Source organism: Anas platyrhynchos, chromosome 3 (genome assembly GCF_047663525.1).
Source record: "Anas platyrhynchos isolate ZD024472 breed Pekin duck chromosome 3, IASCAAS_PekinDuck_T2T, whole genome shotgun sequence".
In the NCBI taxonomy this organism is placed as follows: domain Eukaryota; kingdom Metazoa; phylum Chordata; class Aves; order Anseriformes; family Anatidae; genus Anas; species Anas platyrhynchos.
The window spans coordinates 83,279,593-83,299,402 of record NC_092589.1 but is presented as its reverse complement, the minus strand read 5'-3'; the positions used below and the strand labels follow the sequence as shown (position 1 = coordinate 83,299,402).

The following is a 19,810-nucleotide window of genomic DNA, read 5'->3' as shown; positions in this document are numbered from 1 at the left end:
AAAAGCTGAATCGGTTGAGCTTTAAGACCTTCTCAGACGAAGCAGGGAATACATTAAAGCAGAGATGCTTTTCACAACAACAAAAAGCTCCACCAGTTGTTTTCTGCAAATTATCCTGATGCACCTGTGGGACCACGTGGGATTGGCTCAGGTTTGTAACTCTCCTTTTGCTCAGGTGCGCCATGGTGCATCGTAGTTTCCTGGGCTAGGTGACTTTTCTGTGGCATTGTGCAGCGTAACATTCTCTTTTTAGCTGTACAAGGTGTATTTGGCTTCACTTCTTAAGAGTTAAACATCTGAGAATAATCCACAAGCTATTACTACTACTACTACTAATAATAAAAGATCATAAGGGGAGCACATATAAAACTTAGATAAACTGTTTCTACTAGCTGATTTTTAGGAAAGGAAAGGAAAGGAAAGGAAAGGAAAGGAAAGGAAAGGAAAGGAAAGGAAAGGAAAGGAAAGGAAAGGAAAGGAAAGGAAAGGAAAGGAAAGGAAAGGAAAGGAAAGGAAAGGAAAGGAAAGGAAAGGATTAGTAGCAGTCAGATATGCTGCTTCTCCAGGTTTTTCGATGATGAGCTGGCACTGATTTTCAGATTTATTAATAAATACATGAGCGCTATTACTTGCAGCTTTTTTTAATTCAGAGAAGATAGCCCGTTGATGGTTAATGCAGTACTTTTTGTTCTGTACATTTTTATCATCATTTGCTTTGAAACTTTTATGTTAAAGTTCTTACCTTGGACTAATAAGCTGGTATTTTAAGAATATATAAATGCACTTATATAAAAGAAAATTGATGAGTAAAAATCCTTTTTATTCTTTTGCATTTGTGGAAGCTATGGCAGTATTGTGAAATAGTGGGGAATACGACTGTAACTTCAGATTTGACACAGCAGAAACATGTCAGCATGGAAAAGTTTACTACTGGCAGTGACAGAGGTGTGTGAGATTGTCGCTTCCTGGGTGTTTACTGCCATTAAAATAGTACAGGGAAAAAAAGGAAAGATTATTTTTCAGAATGTCTTTATTCGTGTGGAAGGGGAGACAATTTTCAGTCTATGCCCATTTGAACTTGAGCTTGTCTTTATTTGAATCTCCACTTCTTTTCAGCGGCTCTTCCTGGTGCAGTGGTGTGTGCTTGTGATGGAAAGATCAGGCAAGACCCAGCCTTGTCGGAAGAAACTGTGCAAGTAACAGTGTATATGTTCAGTAAATACAAATTAGAAAATAATGTTCACATAATAGCAGCATTAGTAAAACCACTGTTTTGTGCTGCTGTGGGCTTCCCTCTTGCCATGACCTTTGTGGAGAGGGCCCTGCCACACACCTTGCAGCATCCGGCCCATTTTGGTGCTTTTGTTTCGTATCAGGATGAAGGGATGTGCTGGCGTGAGGGGATGGAGTCCAGTGGGCATGGGTGCTCCATTTTGCGCCAGGGGTGTTTTAGGTTGGATGTTAGGAAGAACTTCTTTACCGAAAGGGTTGTGAGGCATTGGAACAGGCTGCCCAGGGAGGTGGTGGAGTCACCATCCCTGGAGGTCTTTAAAAGACGTTTAGATGTAGAGCTCAGGGATATGGTTTAGTGGGGACTGTTAGTGTTAGGTTAGAGGTTGGACTTGATGATCTTGAGGTCTCTTCCAACCTAGAAATTCTGTGATTCTGTGATTTGCTTGCGTGCACTTGGCACCAGTGGGACCGCACCTCACCGCAAGGAGCACAGCGAGTTACTTGAACACCAATTTTAACAAAGGGCCGAGAAAACAGGAGTTTTGACAGAGGAGCCGGGGCTGCTCAGCCCGGGGGAGCTGAGGGGCGCTGAGGGGAGCCCCGCGGGGCAGCCCCGCGCCGTGAGGCGATTTTCCTGCCTCCCACCCCTCCACCCGTGGCTTCCCTCAGCCTAGCACCACCTCCCCGACACATTTCACACTCTGCAGCGCTTTCCGTGTATTTATTCCATGATTTAAGGCACCAGGGCGGCCACACAGCCGGCAACACCCCCCCCACAGCCCCCCCTGCTCCTCCCGCCCTCTGCGGGAGGACGCTCGGGGCGCGGCGCTCCTCCGCCTCCATGGTGCAAGGCGGAAGCGGGGCGCGGGGCGCTGTAGGCCGGCTCCACGCTCTCTATGGTGCGATGGGCCCGGCACCATGTCGGCTGCGAGGGGTGAGCGCGCCTCGGGGGGGACGGGACGGGACGGCACCGGGTGTGTGTGTGTGCGGGGGGGGGGACGGGGGCAGCCCCAGCCCGCCCCCCCCGCGCGGCTGCGGTGGGCGCGCCCGGCTGGCGGGGGGGGAGCGGCGGCGGGCGCGACCACCGCGGGCGCAGGGGGGGAAGGGGAAAGGGGGGGGGGAGGCCTGTGGGGAGGGGGAGCTGTGAGGGCGCCCGCGGCGGGAGGAGGCGGCCGCCATCTTGGGGACCCCCGGGGCCATTTTGGGGCGGGGGCTGCCCCTTTGGGGGCCCTTTTGCTGAGTGGGGGCACGCAGCTCGTCCCCCTTTTTATGAGTAGTTATCGTAGGCAAATGCTAAATTTGATTTTATGTACCTTTGCTTTGACGTGATATCTTACAGATTTAAAAAAATGAAATCCCCACAGTTGGGCTCATGTCACCTCCCAGCGGTGCCCTCAAATTCCCCCTTCCCCAACACAAGTCTAAATTTCAAACTGACAGCTGTAAGTCACTTCTGAACGTCATTATTCCAAAAACTAATCAGATCTACCTCTTAAAGTGGCTGCTGAGGCGGGGAGATGTTACTGTGAGGAAGCACTGAGTGCGGGGAGATGTTACTGTGAGGTGGTGAGAGGAGCAGGAGGTTATGCAAGGGAAGGCAGCGCTGGCTGCGAAGAAAAACGAACCAAAGCCTCGCCTGCGCTGGATTCGGCAATTAATTCCCATATTAAACGAACAAAGTTACTACAAAACTGCCTGGAGCTTATCTGTTAGCTCATCTCCTCATCAGCAAAGGAACATAAACTTCTCCTAACGAAACACAGCTTAATTGACACACTCGGAAGACGACAGACGATGCCCCAAAAGATGCTGCAGAAGCACCAGTGGGCGCCCATGGGGTGCCACAGGGAACGAGGATATTTTACTGCCACCAGGCCTGGGATGGCCCAGCTCCCAAACTGCAAAATAGCATCGGTCCGGGCCACAACTGTTCCCAGAATTGCAGCAGTGGTCGGAGTAGGGAAGATGCTGGGGCTACACCGATGATAGGCAGTCCTTGTGTGGTTCAGGTTACTCAAATAGACATAACTTTAGTGTTTTCTACAATGAACGAGGCGAGGACAGGCTGCCGCTCCAGAGCAAGCACGTACTGGCACCTTAAGGGTAGGGAGTCACAGAAAGACAAATATTAGTCCATGGTTAGTTTTTCTAGAAAAAAGGATCACTGTTAGGGCAAGAGGATGGCTTTTTGTCAAACACCTGGAGCTTCTGTACTGTCTTTTTTGAGAAGAGACTTTAAGGTTTATCTTAGACTTTTTGTACAAAACATTTCACAACACTGAAATGATTGTACCCTGCTGCAGTAGTTTTCAGCACAGTTCTGTGGCTGTAGGACACCCTGCTTCAGTTCTTAAATTAAAGCGAAGGTCGTGCTAAGTTGGTATCTTTGTTTTCTTTCAGAAAATGTCAGCTTACCGTTCAAGTTGTACTGCCTCACTGTGATGACCCTGGTAGCGGCAACGTACACGGTAGCGCTGCGGTACACGAGGACAGTGCAGACAGAGCTCTACTTTTCTACCACGGCCGTGTGCATCACCGAGGTTATCAAGTTGTTCTTGAGCGTGGGCATCTTGGCTACGTAAGTATGGGGATGCTAATCGGCATTTTGGGAACGCATCGCCACTTCTAACCCCATGCTCTCAGTTACTGAAGCGCAGATCTGTGTGAATGTGTGGCTGGGTAGCTCAGCTGAAACTGCTTTGTAAACAGCTCGATATTCAGGTGTGTCCTTTCTGCATATTTTCTGTGTTCATATGCTGTCTTACCTCGGTTTCCCTGTGCTGCATCCTTCTTTGGAAGAGCCTGTATTTTCTGTGTTCTTCCGAAGCCCAGCTCTTGCTGTTTTGGCAGGATCTGTTCTTTCAGGGTCTGTGTGTGTCTTTGTGGCTTTTCATACATCAGAGGGCCGTCTGTTTTGTGCTAGAGGACTGCGAAGTCACATGGGGTGCCTCTTTTTCTTTTTTATCAGATCTTTTCTTCTTAACATCAAAAAGGTGGTTTAGTTGCTTTAGAAATAAGCCAGTATTCAGATTTGTAGGCCTTCTGTGTAACTTTTCATTAAAAATGGCACCGTGGTTCTCACAGGGTTGTGGCCAGAGCACATCTTGACCCAGTCTGCTTTCTGGCGATGTCAGCAGCCCACGTTTGTGAGCAGTGAAGGGTCTGTGGGTTGGTAACTTCTCAAATCTGTGGGACCCAGACCCCTCACAGCCTACCAAAGGGGTGTAGGCTGTGCTTTCCTTGCTGGCAGATGCTCGTGGATTCCCAGCCTGGAGGCTGCGTGTGTGCTGCGGCTGCAGCCCCTGATGATCCTGCCCTCCGCATGGCTGTCTGGGTTCCTTCTGAACTGCTAGTCCCTGTTGTGCCTGTGAAATTGGTTCTGCAATATAATTACACAGTATATATGGAAAAAGTGCTTCTTTTATGAACACTTTCGCTCTATTCTGTCATCATGTATTGAAAAACATCATGAATAACCTTTCCCTCCTCATATTTACCACCCTTGTTTTCACATCTCTGCAGATCCTTTTTTTCTTTTCATCGCTCATTTCTTTCCTAAGCCAGGTGTTTTATCTAATTTCTTTCTGTGATCATCCTGGTGCCCTTCTTGACAGCTTTCCCAGTGTTATTGCATCCCATGTGAATCAGGATCCCGAGCTGCGTGCCCCACTCAAGGTGTGAACGTGCTGTGGCATTACGCAGAGAGGGAACGGTGCAGAAAGCACCTGGCTGGGTGTCAGATCCTCTCCTAAAGGATCCCTGACAGCTCCTTTCTCTGAGCACAGCTGAGCTGCCTGGATAACTGAGCTGGTAGCAGAAGACCTGATGAGTTCTGTTGGGTGTAGTGAGGGGCCCTTTCAGCAACGGTTGAAAGTTTTCTCTTGGACACCACATATAGTTTAGTATAATCAGCAAATTTTGCCAATATCCCAGTAACTTTCCATTTTAGATCACCTACAAATATGGCAAACGGCGCGAGTTCCAGCATGGCTTTCCTGCAGCGTCTGCCTGATGGCTTCCTCCAGTTTTAGACTTCCATCCTGCCAAGGCAAGGTGCCTTTGTAGCTTAATTGTATTTCATCTTTTAACTGGCAATTATTTGCTTGGTATGGTTGGATACATCTCACTACCTTGCCCTTCTGAAGCAGCCAGTACTGCGTGCTACAACATACAGGATCCTGAAGTATGACACTCGGGCTGTTCCGGCTGCTGAATTTGTTTTCTTGCACATTTCTTCTGTTACGCCTTCCTTGTGTTTACCTTTTGGGTTTCTCCTGCAAAGCATATTGAAGGAGTGAATGAACGCCAACAGATTTCCTTTCCAAAAGGAAGGTTACAATGGTTGGAGCTGTGTAATTATTTATTCAGCCGTACTGTTACAGGAAAGGACTCAACTTCTCACATTTATTTGAAGTCCAGCTTGCCCTTTGGCAATTACAACATCCAGATTCTTAGATGGCACTTAGTTTCTTAGCAGTGGATAAAGAAAAGTTCATTTGCAAACCCTACTTTTCGCTTTGGCTTTTTTAACAGCTGAGTATTTCTGTTGCAGAACTGATTCTTATGGGTATCCGCCAAATATTCAGACCAATGTAGAAACAGAATACATTTTTAAGTCAAATGTAGATAAACATCAAGAATGCTGAATTCAAGCTAAATGTTTTTGTTTTTTTTTTTTTTAATTTACTTATTTATTTTGCTGTGTACATCTTTGGGCAGCTTATTTTGCAGTACAAGCTATACACAGAGGCTTTTTCTGAAATTCTTTTCTGCATAGACGTGCCCTTTGTACTGACCTCAGCTTTCAGTTCGAGATTCTTGATAAGCACGTGCTTCAGAAAGAGAACCCACCCAGAGATGAACTGCCACGTAGTACATCTTCTTCTCAAACACTGCTGGATGCCATGCCTGAATCCATGGGCACCAGCAGCTCTTGCTGCTCTCATCTCACTTTGGGCATGCGATCAGCTAAGTCACCGAGCATGTTTTGGGACAGAATAAGGTACAGGCTAAGTATTAATTTCATGTTCATCAGCCTACCTTAGTATTGACAGATAGAAGCCATGACCATGTGGTATCTTCTGACTTCTTACTATCACTGAGCAGAGCTCTCTCAATGTGCTAATTACACTTGATTTACAACTGGACATCTGGAAGAGCAGCACTTTAGTCAAGTTGTACCTGGGTGATTACCAGGTGCTCCGTGTTTTCTTCTGCATCTTATCTCCCAATGCCAGGCAATAAAAGTTCTTTGGAAAGTAAGTTCTTTGGAGAATAAATAAACTGACAACTCTGCCTATAATGTCCGTGACTCATAGTGCTTTGTGCAATTAGCTGTAGTGCACTGGCATTAACTCTTCCCCCTCCTTGTTCTACAAATGTTGTTGTATCAGTGCTTGTCCTGTGGCCAGACATGTCTTGCAGAAGACAGCTCTGTGACGTGCTCAGTGTCAGCCAGTCTGTCCCACGCAAAGTTTCCCCAAAAGTTTGGAAAGAGGGGTGCATCAAGAATTGGGGAATATGCAGGAGTGAGGCGGTTGATGAAGGAGCCTGGCACAGAGGGTGCTGATTTTGCACAGTAGGAGTTTGGGGCAGGTAGCTGGTGTACGTTTGTAGGAAGAAAGAATTTGGGATGTGGGTGGAAACGTGGGACGTTGATTTCCTGGGGCTCTGAAGATGACATGAGCCATTTGTATGAGTGTGCAAGGGAAGCAAAAAGGAGTGTTAAATTAAAGAGCAGTGACACATTTCCATCGCCGGCTCTCGTGCACACTGTAATTGATAACATCACTGATTTTTCCCACTAATTCTCTCCTTTGATGAGCAGAAGGTAAGATGATTACTAAGAACACATTTTCAGCCATCCCAACAGATTTGTTGATTTGTTTTCCGTTTTCAAATATCAGCTCAGGATGGCCCCCAGCTACATTATTACTTTATTTTGCAGAGAATCTGGAAGCCTGTCAAGGCTAATAACATCTCTGAAAGAAAATGTATTTGGAAGTCCCAAGGAATTGCTCAAATTAAGTGTTCCATCTTTGGTGTACGCTCTCCAAAACAACATGGCTTTCGTGGCTCTTAGCAACTTGGATGCGGCAGTCTACCAGGTAAGGCACGTTTTTGTGAGTAACTGATCTGCAAATACATTTCTCTTCATAGTTTTGTGAGGCGTGCATGTTAGCTACCTGTTTGCCCAGGCACTGGAAATGGTACAACACCGCCAGGTTCTGTAGGGAATTGACAAATCTAAGATGTTAGTCGTCGTTCTGTAGTTGAATTTTCTGTTTGCGTGTTTGGGAGGAATTTGTACAACCACGTGTTCTTGCCTCTAGGTGACGTACCAGCTGAAGATCCCCTGCACAGCTCTGTGCACAGTCCTCATGCTGAAGCGTTCCCTCAGCAAACTGCAGTGGTTCTCGGTCTTCATGCTGTGTGGCGGTGTCACCCTCGTGCAGTGGGAGCCTGCTCAGGCTACCAAAGTACAGGTGAGAGTTTCCATTTTGCCATTTCTCGAAGAATAAACCACCTCGCACTGTGTATTTCACTTCACAGCACCTTGGAGTTAAGGTAATGTCTTGTAGCTTCCACCCAGCAGTACCCATTTCCTCTTTCCAACCACCTCATCTGCACCACAAACACTGGCTCCATCATTTGTGTTCGGATTTGTTGTATACCCGTGCAGACAGGCTTGCAGCATTGCTCCACGCCACGGTCAGCTTGTCACGACTACGCCGAGCTAATCTGCGGGGCAGCTCTAGCAAATCAAATCTGTACCGTAATGAAATGCTACTGATTGTGATGTGCTTAATGAAATAGCCCTGGGATGGGGTTTTGTAAATGGCTGCGGTGTTGTATCCGTTTAACACAACGCTCCATGTTGCAGGTGGAGCAGAATCCGTGGCTGGGCTTTGTAGCGATTGCTGTCGCTGTGTTGTGTTCAGGATTTGCAGGTACAGTATTGCTTCCACATGCAGTTCATGCCAAAGTGACTGATATTTCCTGACATTTCAAACAGAAAGTTCTCTGTTCCGTACCTTCTGAGCTGGTAGGATCTGGGCATGGCATGATCTGCACTTCACATTGATGGGTGGCACAAAGCTGCACCAGGGGAGGTTCAGACTGGACATTAAGAAACATTTTGTTACCACGAGGGCAGTCAGGCATGGGAACAGGATTCCTAGCAAGGTGGTTGGTGCCCCAGGCCTGTCAGTGCTCAAGAGGCACTTGGACAACGCCCTCGTTAACGAGCTGTAACTCCTGGTTAGCCCTGGAGCGGCCAGGCAGATGGATTTGATGGTCTGTGTAGGTCCCCGCCAACAGAACTGTTCAATTCTGTGCTCCTCGTTAGCTATCTTTGTTGATTAGAAGATAAATGAGGACTTTATCCCCTCTGCCTGTAATTACCTTATGCTTGCAGTAATTACAAACCAGATTCGCGACGTGATTGCTCCAGTTGTAAAAACAAATGGCTGGGAGCACGTACTGTTGGTTTGTGTGATGCAACGTGGAAGGCAGTTTTGCAAGTGGAAGGAAGCGCCTTTCGAATGCTTCGAATAGTGTGAAGGGAACCTCCAGAATGACCCAGTCAGCACAGCTCATTCATGTCCCTCAATTTTATAAGTTAATTTTACAGTGATTGGCTCTGTTATGGTGATCCAATGAAAAATTTGCCTTTTTTTTTTTTTAAAGGGGAGCTGAGCTTCTCACTTAATTCTTGTGGCAGCTCAGCCCCAAAATGCACATTGCCATGGTCATAGGTGGTAAATCTCCCCCTGCATCTCAATGTGGGAGAGAGGAAGCTGAGTAGCAGGAAGCCTGGATAAGCTGTGTGATGCTTTTGTTATGTTACTTCAGTTTCAAGCAGCTTTTCCTCTCAACAGTAATTTTTCTCTGGCTCCTGTAGGAGGAGACCAGAATTGGAGGACAGATGAGCTGGTGCTAAGAAATAAGGAAATGCAATTACTACTTTATTTGAAATTTGGCTCACAGGGGCATGTTTTCGTGGCTGCAGATGGGATTCTCCCCTCTCCCTCTGTCAGAAAAGGTGTAATCACTGACCTCTGGTGCCGTACAATCATGCAGGAATCATCTTGTGCTGCGCATACCTGCTTGTTACTTGTGGAAATCCTTCTAGCTAGCAGGTGGGAAAAGGAGAAGGGTTAGGTTTCTGTTTGGTGTCTTTTCACTGAAATGGGCATTTTGAATTAGAAACAGGAAATAAGGCTTTGTAGATCTCAAGCAACTTTTCCTGGAAGGTTCAAAACTTACTCATATCCACAGACGCTCCCAAGCCATGAGACAATGTACAGCATTCACAGCGAAGCCTTCAGAGCTTCGTAATGCCCTCACGATGTGGGTGGATAGCTCTGCCCCTGCAAATCCTGACCTTTTAAAGGGCTGGAGAGGGCTGCTCTAGAGGATTTAGAGACCCATGCGGCTTTCTTCTCCAGCCAAAGGGTTGCAGCTGGGGTGTTTCCTCCCAGTGATTCCTCGCTGACAGCTGTAGCTTTGAGGCAGCTGGGAAGACAGGAGATTTCATCCACGCAGCCTCTTGTGCCTTTGAGGCTTTACATGTTGAAAACATAAGTCCTATCCAGACTCCTTTCCTCTTTCTACTTCCTTCCCCCGCCCACAATATGAATTAGTTATTCTTGGCATTAAACCTTCAATTTCTGGACTGACCATATTAACTGTTTTATGTTATTCAGCAAAGTCCAAAAAGTTATGTGGTTTTGTCCCTCGGAGATGGAAAAAAGCTTTCTTCAAACCCCTTTTCCTGTAGTAATTTGCAAAGGTTTGGGGGCGCAACAATGCTTATAAAAGTGTTTTAAACAAATACCTAATGACAGAGCCCTTGTGACTTGAAACATTACTAAAGAATTTCTCCTAAACAGTACATTTTCTTTCCTAGCACAGTGATTTTTATACATTTTCAGAACTGACAGCATCATGTCATTGCCCTACTTACTGTTTTCTTAGCTTATTAGTAGTTTATAAACATGGGTCATGCTCAGCCAAGTTTCTGGTAAATTGATTCTATCTGCCTGTGCTCCCTGGGTCTTCTCAGCGGGCACAGAACTCGAGATAGACTGCTGTGGGTTCTTCGAAGCACTACAGTCATTAACAAGACTAGTTTTTTGTTTATATTGTTGATTAGACTTTTAAAATAGTTTTCATGTAAAACAGTATTCCCTTGCTTGCTTTTATAATTTAAACACCTGAAATATACATGCGTTCTCTAGGTAATTGATTCACCATACGTCCTCACTGTACTGTATTATAAATTATAAATTGCATTTTTCATGAGCAAAAGAGCGAACTCAGTCATTTCAGGAGGAAGAACGGATGTCTAGGGTGTCTAACCCATAGGTCTTTTTGCTGTGCTTTATCACTTGGTGTACTTCTCCCTTATCTTTTCAAGGATCATGGGCAAAGTTAATGAGCAACAAACACTTAATCAGTAGGACTTACGCCAGGAAGTGTGGTCACACAACTCTTCTCACACAAATGGCTGAGAAGATGTCTGAATGCTGTGAAATGTCTCTGTTTTGGACTGCAGAGGAAATTCCAGATACGAGCAGAGCCATGGGAGCGGTAGTTAGAGGCAGCTAGTGATGGCCTTGTCAGACAGAGGCTGTTGAGTCTGACACACACCTCCTGAGTCACGGAAAAGTAGATGTGGAATTTCAGTAATGCAGGATAAAAAGTAAAACATGCTGGTCAGCGTGGCACCGTGAAACAGAGCTTTAGATTAGCATGAACTCCTTTTTCCTCAAAAACAGCCTGTAGTTTCAATTAGCGGAAAGCAGAGGTTTTGGTTCGCTCTTATAATCTTTGAAGCTGTGATTTCAGAACACGTCTGCGCTCTGAACTCAAGGTTTCCAAAGGAATTCTCAGTCTCTGTACCGAGTTAACAAAGTTCCCCTTCTGTAGGAGGCTGGATATTGTGTTGCTGTTATTTGATTTTGTTTTATTTTCTTCATGTGTTGTTTTTTTTCACTGCTAAATATCCTGATGGAGGAACAAATCATTCTACGCCATGCTGAAATGCATAAATAATAAAATTAAATAGCACGGTGCAATAAAATTGTGCAATTTTATTTGTGCAAATAAAATTGCACAGAAGAAACAGTGTCAGTATCGGAATTCTAGGAAAACTAAACAGAAATGAGGAATGGTTTAACAATGAAGCTCATCAACAACTGTAAAGAGAAACAGAATCTATTTTTGATGTTATGTACACCTTAAAACGATCCTGCTCCAGAAGACGTACATTAGCAGGGCACGTTGTTGGGACTTCTGCATTGGGAACTTCTGTGAAATGTACAATTCTGTAAGACGAGAGGATTCCAGTAGTCTTGTCTGGTTTTAAAACACCATGAGCTGGGAATCACTAAAGTTGATGCCTTGTTCATCTTATAAAAAAAACTTTTTTTTTTTTTTTTTTTAGGAGTTTATTTTGAGAAGGTATTAAAGAGTTCAGATACATCCCTGTGGGTGAGGAATATCCAGATGTACTTATCGGGGATTGCGGTGACTTTATTTGGTGTGTACATGTCAGATGGAGCCCAGGTTCTCGAGAAAGGGTTTTTCTACGGCTATACACACTACGTCTGGTTTGTCATCTGTAAGTATCTCATGGTTTTATGGTCAGGTTATGTTGTTTTGCTTTTTTTAACTTTTGGTGTAACTGGTTGTGTGAACCTACAAATACAGTTTGACCCACTGTTTCTTACTGTGTTTTGTCTAATACTGTTTTCTTGAAAATTATTAGTTTATTCAACTTAAAATCGTACTTAAAGAATATTCCAAATAACTGAACAGCAGGTAGAGCACCTTTAAATGAGTCACGTTTGATTTTACTAGATGCCATTGTAGATGTGCCGCTTTGATACATGTTGTGTTAGATCACCAAGTAGGATGATGTAGCCCAAACAAGGAGTGGGGTGAAATGCATGGCTCTAAAGAGGAACCTGCTGCACCTTTGCTAACAGACAGCTGCTGTCTGCTTTCCAGTTCTCGCCAGCGTAGGCGGGCTCTACACGTCTGTGGTTGTGAAGTACACGGATAACATCATGAAAGGATTTTCTGCAGCAGCAGCCATTGTTCTTTCTACCGTGGCATCGGTCATCCTCTTTGGCCTCCAGTTAAGTAAGTGCCTTTTTGCCACCTGATTTGACTGTCGGTGCAGGTTTCCATCCTTGGTAGCAGGCTGTACACCAAGGCAATCACTCGTGCCTTCTTTGAATGTTTCTGTTTTTAACTTAGCCTTCTCCAGGAGTGCTGTGTTGTGTTCCATAAGGTACCCGACCATCCTCTGCTTTCACAGGCATTCATGATTTGGTCTTGTAGAGGCACCCTATAACTTCACAGAGAAAGGGTCTTTCCAGTTTAAACAGCTTACTGATTTCTACAGCTCTGCTCACGAATCGCTTCCTAATGCAGTTCAGTATGCAAATGGTTAGAGCTGTTCATCGGGGAGAGCTGTCGGGAAGGTACCCTTTCTTGCTGTTTTTAATAGAGCCAGTGCCAAATTAATTCCTCATCTATTTCTGCAAGGGCTTCACCACATCCTGTTAGGTTATACCTGCTGCTGCCTTCCCGCTTGCTGTGCCCCGCCATGCACCAGAGCGCATCCCGCAGCCACCAGGGTGAATACTTCTGAGAGGAAATAGCAAATTGCTGGGGGCTGGCCTGCAGCCATAAAGGATTCTCTCCCTGATCAGCCATGTACCTGATAAAGTATCAAATAACTCCTGCTCAGTCCTTCCCTATGATTTTTGACTTTCCCACCGTAGTCAGAATTTAGAGTTGGGATGGTGTAATGGTTCTGATTTGGTGTAGTGAGGCGAAACTTAACAAAGGTTTGTCTAAGAAAACCATCACAAGCTGAAAAAGAGGGCCTTAAATCAAGTGGTGAAAAACAACTGCTTTTAAAAATTCACCTGGGCTGAATGCTTTCCTGCTGTTTGACACACATCAAACCTGGACTGCTGAGCTTTCTGTGAAAGCCTCACTAACAGTATTTCTCAGGTGTGTCTAAATTTGAAAAGGCAAACAAAATGTGTCATCACAGGCATGCTATCACATCCACTGTGTCTTTACCTTAGTGCTGCTGTAACAAAAGCCTGTCAGAGCACATCTGGAACTGCAGAGGGTGTTTCACACTTGATTTTCTGACCATCACCACATTTTTGTGACAGGAAACTACCTGAAATGCTGTGGGGATTGTAAATGCTCAGGAGTTTTCAGTGACAGGGTATGATTTTAGGTTCTGTGAATTAACAGCTTGTTGTCCTGCTTACTTCTGAGTAACGTTAAGACTGTCTGTCAGACATCATCATAATTTATGTAGCTCAGTCTTCTGAAGGTGGTTTCTTCTTTTACAAAGGTGTTTATTTTGAATTGTTTGTTCCTTTGCAGCTACTACCTTTCTGGTGGGTGCTATCCTGGTGTGTATTTCTATTTACTTCTATGGATTCCCTCGGCAAGACACCACAAAAATCCAGCCAGCGGAGACGAAGAGCCCAAAAGAGAGACTCGATACTGTGTGACATTGTCTTTAAAAATGGACAGACAGGAGGAAAAAATGGACTTTCAAAACTTAAAAACTACATTTTTTTAAAAACTTAGCCTTAGCTAGTTGTGAAATGGTTTAAGTGGGATAGGCTGAAACCAGAAATTCTTTCTTTTTTTACACGAGAAGTTACCCGAGGTTGCTGCTGAGGCTCCGTTACAGCCAGGAGCCGGATGGGTATTTCATGGAAGGCATTACTCAGTTGTGATGGAAAATGAAGAGTCCCATTTACAAGGAAAAGAGAATGAAGGAACTGAACACTCAACTGTATATAATGTACATAACGGAGGGAAAGGGGGAAATGGGAAATATTGTGTATTTGATAAACTGTTGTGCCCTTTGAGGGCAAAAATGCCCCAAAGCTTCAAACAAATCTATTAAAAAGGGCAACTACTGCCAGCATTTTCTCTTAAACCACTTGGCAATTGCAGTTTGATTCTCCACAGGGAGTTTCTCTTTTAAATAATACATATCAGATAAACAGAGAACTTTGCTAGAGTTTTTGTGATGGTGTAGCGGTATTTTTTCCTCTATGCACTCAGGTCTCACTTGCCAGCCACACCTCTACCAGTAATAAGCACACTTCAAACATCGTTTACCCAGAAGCGATTAGAAGTAACACTTGCTGTTGGGATAAAAATCCATAATGAAAATCTAGTGTTTCTGTTAAGCTGTAGATTCTTTTACTTTTCAGTTTTATTTTCCACTTGCTGTAGCTGGTGGAGAGCTGGCCTATTCTTTTACAGATTTTCTCAAAACTTGTGCAGGGAGAGACAGGCACGTTGTATCTCCAGCTTGGTATGAACAAGCGTTGGACCAGAGGAATTTCATCTTTACACTTTTTCCCTAAACCTTTTTATGCATAGCAAAGTGATGCTGGAGAACAGTTCCTGTAATGCATGCGATTTAATTAGAGTGCCAACTAAAATCTTCTCCCTGCCTCCGGGCATTGCTCAGTTCAACCCTTCGAGGAAAATGCAACTGCATTTAGGGAAAACTGCCTTTGGGGCATTTGTTTAAATTCACAGTGGAGTCAAAACTCAGACTTCGATTTATATCTCATTTAAATTCCTTCAGACCTGAGCTACCCATCTGGATTTTACTTCAGCTTGGGGCATGTTAACCACAGCAATAACAAAATGCTTGTTTGGTTCCAGTGGGAGAAGGTGCTCCTCTGTGCCTTTTGCCAAGCGTTCTGTGCACGTAGGATGGAGCACGTCAGCAAAGTGCCAAGGCTTTGGTGTCAGGGGCCCTGTCAGAATTCATTTCAGAGGCTGGCACTGCCACCTGTGCTGCCGCCTGGTGCTCCACCTCTCTTCAGCAGCGTTGTGGCTGTGAAATTGCCGGGCAGCACCTGCCACGCGGGGCTGCTGAGGGAGTGCCGCGGTTCCTGTTGCACCAGCTGGGCAGCACACCTTCCTTCTCCTTCCTCATCGGGTCAGGACGTGACAGGTTTGGCAGTGGGGCTCGATGCGTGAAGGTGGGAACGCGATAGGACACACAAAAGAGAAGGGCAGGGTCTGACTGAGTGTGTCCCCACACGGCGCACCTGTCCTGCCACGAGGGCGATGCAGGAAGGGACTTTCACTGCTTAGGGCAGGGCGCTGTAATTCCCCTCCCTTTTCAAAAGGAAGTGTGAGGTTTACAAAGGTAAATCCATAAAATTTGCCTTGTATGGGGCCTACCAAGGACACTGCTGTCCTAAATACACCACTACTGTCTGGGAGAAAGTAATTACGGCAGCAGTGGCACTCCCAAATGGCGGTGCTATCATGCTCTTCTGCAACAAAACCCTTCAAGAGCCAAGTTTGCAGCCTGCATTCACAATGACTGGCAGGAAAGTGTTTATGTTCTCTTGAAAAATACCTTTTTACTAGGACGTTACACAGCTGTTACATCCGCGTGACGGGGGTGATGCCGAGGAGTTGCATCCCGCTGCCTAGAACGGAGCGCGCCGCTCGGAAGAGACACAGCCTGGCCTGGAAAACAAGAGCAGGGCTCAGCAAAACAAGGGCAGGTGCTGGAGCAGCGAGGAGCTGCCTGTGAGAGGGGAGAACACCCTGTGCAGCCTCTGTCCCCACGCACACGCAGTAACACCCCGGTGTGAGCTGGCAGCACTCACACCAGCTGGCGGGGGCACTTCTAGGGTCAGAGGGACGCTTTTGGGGCTGCAAAGGGAAGCTGGGAAGAGGGGCCCGGCCCAGACTAATAACGGCATTTATAAATAAAAAAAGAGCAAAATAAAATCCACAACCTCATGGCAGTGACCAGAGGGGATGCTCAGAGAAGAGCCAGCAACTACAGAAAAGTAAAAACCAGCCGTGCACCACAGTGGCAGCACAGGCTGTTAGAGGCCAAGAGTGCTGCTGAAATCCTTCCTCTCGCCAGGCACGGACTGGAGGCTGTCAGGGAACTTAACTCGAGGCTGCTCTGAAAATTTCACTCCTAGAGTGAAAAAAAAAAAAAAGTAGCTTTTGAAAGCCATTACTCTAAGATAGGCAGTTTTGTTTTGTTTTGTTTTTACAGGATAAGGAACTGCAATGCTCCTTGTATCTTGAATTGTCTTAGTTTTCTAGAAGAATGCGTGGAACCATCTTCAAAGGCAGAAAACCTACAGCAACTAAGCTACAGCATGGAGCTTCATCAAGTCCACAGCGCTGTCTCCCCCCACAGCACAGCTCCATGTTTAAATGGGACTTCTTGCCCAAACCAGACAGGGAACTGCTTTTGAAATAGCTTGAAGAACATAAAGGCAGTGCAATTACTATAGCATTTATAGAGCAGTTACAGGGTCAACCATTGCCTGGGAGATTAGTAGAAAATAGTTTGCGTCGATTTGGAACTGCACATCAACAGCTGTCAGCCTCGCTGCTTTAGCCAGAATGGCAATTCAGACAACTTGGGATGTGTAGGTGGCGAGAGGGAGGAGAGAAACTCACTTCTCTCCTAATCCTCTGCCTTCCCACATAACCACTGAAGGAAAACTGTCAGGAATTAACCAGCGAGTTACAGACTTCAGTATTTCCTTTAAAAGTTCAGAAGGAAAGGTGATGAGAGGAAAAGTAGGGGGGAGTTGTTTTGGTTGGGAGCAGTTTTCCTTATGGTGTTGTGTTCCAGGAAGATGAGGCAGAGCCACGAGCAGCAGCTCCTGGTGTGTGTCACCCTGCGGGACCACCTGCCTGCTGGCTCCTTAGCCTGCGGGGGCACATTCTGCAAATTTTGGCAAAGCCCCAAGAGATCGCCCCTCCACCGTGCCATACCTGGGCGAGTTCAGGTGCGCTGCCTTTCACGGGAAGGGTTTTATGCGCCACGGCTGCAAGATGGCTGAAACAGAAAAGGTGGTGAGAAGGAGCAAATCGAGCAAATCGCTCCGCAAGAGCTATCTGCAGGCTACAGAAAGCAGCAGAACTGGAAGAGCCACCACTGCAGCGTGCCACAGTTTTATTTTCTACAGCCTGGCTCACCTGGCTGAGGGTGGTCATGGCTTTCTGGAGCCTGCGTGTTGTCTGGGCATGCCACCAACAGCTTGGTGCTTGTACAAATAGCAGCCTCTCCCCCAGTCCCCAACCAAGCAGATCTGGAAAGATCCCCGAGAGCCACGCAGCCTGTCATTGCCAAGCTGCATAAAGCCTTACACAGTTTTTTCTGACTTGTTAAAGCCTTCCCCGTACACAGACTGTACAGCTTCCTCCAGCAAGCCTACCCGAGAGCTTCACTGTCCTGACACAGGTCCCTGGGGGGACCCTCCCTGCGGCGGCTGCGTGCCCAGTTTGACTTTGAGCCATAACATGCTTTTTCCATCTCAACACATAGGCTGAGATCAGTGGCTACAAGGTTTTTGGACAACCTAGCTACAATTTTGAGATTTGAGAGCATGTTATCAGCTCAAATCTCCTCTTAGAGACGTGGTTAGCCTGTTATGATTTTGGTTTCAGGCACCGGGTTACAGTCAAAGGATTCTTCTTGAAAGCAGCCAGCTTCTCGGGAGGCTCCTGACTCCTTTTTTCCTGGTTCCAACCTTCATCTCGACTACTTATGCTATCATTTGCTACCCTACTTGATGTCTTTTCTGCTCCAGAGAGGTCCCACAAATTTACATCTTCCCACTATTTTTCTCTTCAAAGCAGTGCAGATTTAGGGCTGCAAAGCCAGCTTGGGAAGACAGGCACTGCCCGTCCTCCCCGGAGGAGGATGCCGGTATCAGCGATCGCCTTACCAAAGCGTGAGGAGGTAGCTGACTATGTGCTTGGGTTGCAGATCCTGAGAAGATCTATACAGGACCTCATCATACCTGTGAAGACAGAAAACAACAGCTTGGTGTAAAAATGGTAAGGTGTCCTCAGATAAAAGGCTCAGACTTGCTGAAATCAGAACAAACACAACTGCAGAATTAACCAAAATAGCCGTCTGAACCGAACCTAAGCCATGTAATTAGCACACAATTGCTTATTTCTTCCTCATTCATGTCTTGTTGGAAAGAGATTGCTTCTGCTCCTCGTCATGCAAACACTGTAGGCTGCAGAGCTCGGAGGGGCACACGATAGCAAAGAGAACACAAAAGCTATATTTGCTCCTGGAACATTATGTCTGGTTTTACATTTCAACACTAATTGTAAGTTCCTAGGAGCAAAAAAACATGTATTAAATAACCAAGGCAGACAAAATAGTCCCTTAGATGCTGCCTTTAATAAATGCAGCTTAGAATTTTAAGTTGCTAAAGGGAATTTTGTAACATTAGAAAAGACAAAAACAAAGTGGGTTTACATAACCCTGGAATAAAACACACTTATGTAAGACAGTATTCAACTGGAAAATGCAAGCATATTCATGGAAATCCATAGTTTTACTTCATGGGTTCTGCTGTCTGCTCGTGCCTCTTTTTTTCACAGCCCCTAGCAAGTTACCCAGACCTCTCAGGCTGAGCAGATTTCCAAGTGGGGAGTGGGCCTCCTGATCTCTGCTTAGCTTCCAAGCCCATCTGCACCATCACGGCCATGCTGAGCTTCCTGGGATCTTCTTTAACAGCTGGCTGTAGGGGAACTGTGGAGCGAGCTCTGGTAACGAAGTTACGAAGTTACCAGAAAGGAAGTTAGACAAACATCTCTTAATGATACTCAGAACTGGCCAGCTAATTTTGAGGGCCAGTGTTTCATGCAGCAGAACCAGAGCCATGGGAAGCAGGCTTCTGACAGCTCAGGCGTGTTTGTCATGGAAACTTTTCCAGAAGAATCTATTCTTGGCAACTCACAAGGAGGACAATCAAAATTGTTATTCCTGAAATCATGACATGTTCAACTATGAGTTTGTTAGCCACCAACTGCCTGGCCTCATGGATAGCCTAAATACAGCTTCCTGCTGGAAGTAAAGGTCCCAGATGTTTCACCCAGGTTCCACATGCTACTTGGATGGACTCAAAGGCATTTACAACAAGCAGACCTGAAGCTCTCTAAAAATAAGAGCCCCGCAGTGGAGCAACAACCTCTATTTGAAAATGGATGCACACCTGGGATGCGGCAGTCCCTGCAAAGTACCCTGAAATACACTCACCCTGTCAGTTTTCACACACAAGATGGGCAGCTATGCACAAATCTGATAAAGCCCAAGAAACAACCCATGGGTTTTCTGTGAAATACAATTTCACTGGGTAAGTAAGATACCATTGGCCTTACCTAGAAGGCTACTGTTGCAGTCATTATGATCCAACAGACAAGCTGCTGCCCAAAATAGCCACTTTCCTCTTATGACTGTGCAATCTGTGTGTCCTCAACAGGCTGGCAGCAAATCAAAACATTTATTTTAAGGGAACTGGTATTTGCCAAGAAAACCGGACAAACCTGAGAAGATGCTGAAGAACAGAGATGGCATCCGGCTCTTGCAAGCACGACGCATTAACGTCAGTTAGCTGCTCACTCCCATGCATCTGTTCTAAACTAAAATGCAAGAATCAAAAACAGGTGCTGAATGAAAACACTTGTTAGCAAAGATGAACAAGAAAAACAG

At 45.8% G+C, this 19,810-nt stretch overlaps 2 protein-coding genes across 10 annotated transcripts in view; one reads left to right on the top strand and one right to left on the bottom strand.

Annotated features, from left to right (window-relative positions):
* Positions 1–19,810, bottom strand: part of RARS2 (arginyl-tRNA synthetase 2, mitochondrial) — a 54,980-nt gene that overhangs the window by 2,211 nt on the left and 32,959 nt on the right. For 5 of the 9 annotated variants that reach the window (XM_072036201.1, XM_072036205.1, XM_072036206.1 and 2 more), the window contains 4 exons: positions 19,645–19,740; positions 18,027–18,101; positions 17,071–17,134; positions 5,894–15,789 (listed from right to left, as the gene is read on the bottom strand). In XM_072036201.1, the coding sequence (XP_071892302.1) occupies positions 15,703–15,789; positions 17,071–17,134; positions 18,027–18,101; positions 19,645–19,740 (322 nt within the window). In that variant the 3' untranslated portion in view covers positions 5,894–15,702. Of the gene's footprint in view, positions 1–5,893; positions 15,790–17,070; positions 17,135–18,026; positions 18,102–19,644; positions 19,741–19,810 lie in introns of those variants that run through there. The other 4 variants (XM_072036203.1, XM_072036202.1, XM_072036204.1 and 1 more) reach the window with 4 other exon arrangements.
* SLC35A1 (solute carrier family 35 member A1) lies at positions 2,009–14,224 on the top strand. The gene is made up of 8 exons (XM_038176634.2): positions 2,009–2,167; positions 3,634–3,811; positions 7,181–7,340; positions 7,566–7,718; positions 8,117–8,183; positions 11,684–11,860; positions 12,250–12,384; positions 13,657–14,224. The coding sequence occupies exons 1-8, from the start codon at positions 2,152–2,154 to the stop codon at positions 13,785–13,787; spliced, it is 1,017 nt and encodes a 338-aa protein (XP_038032562.2). The 5' UTR covers positions 2,009–2,151; the 3' UTR covers positions 13,788–14,224.

What these genes read in the sequence shown, in the direction of transcription:
- SLC35A1 (XM_038176634.2), top strand. An exon ending in CTCAGGCTACCAAAGTACAG is followed by an intron (nt 7,719 to 8,116) that starts GTGAGAGTTTCC and finishes TCCATGTTGCAG; the next exon opens with GTGGAGCAGAATCCGTGGCT. An exon ending in CCTCTTTGGCCTCCAGTTAA is followed by an intron (nt 12,385 to 13,656) that starts GTAAGTGCCTTT and finishes GTTCCTTTGCAG; the next exon opens with CTACTACCTTTCTGGTGGGT.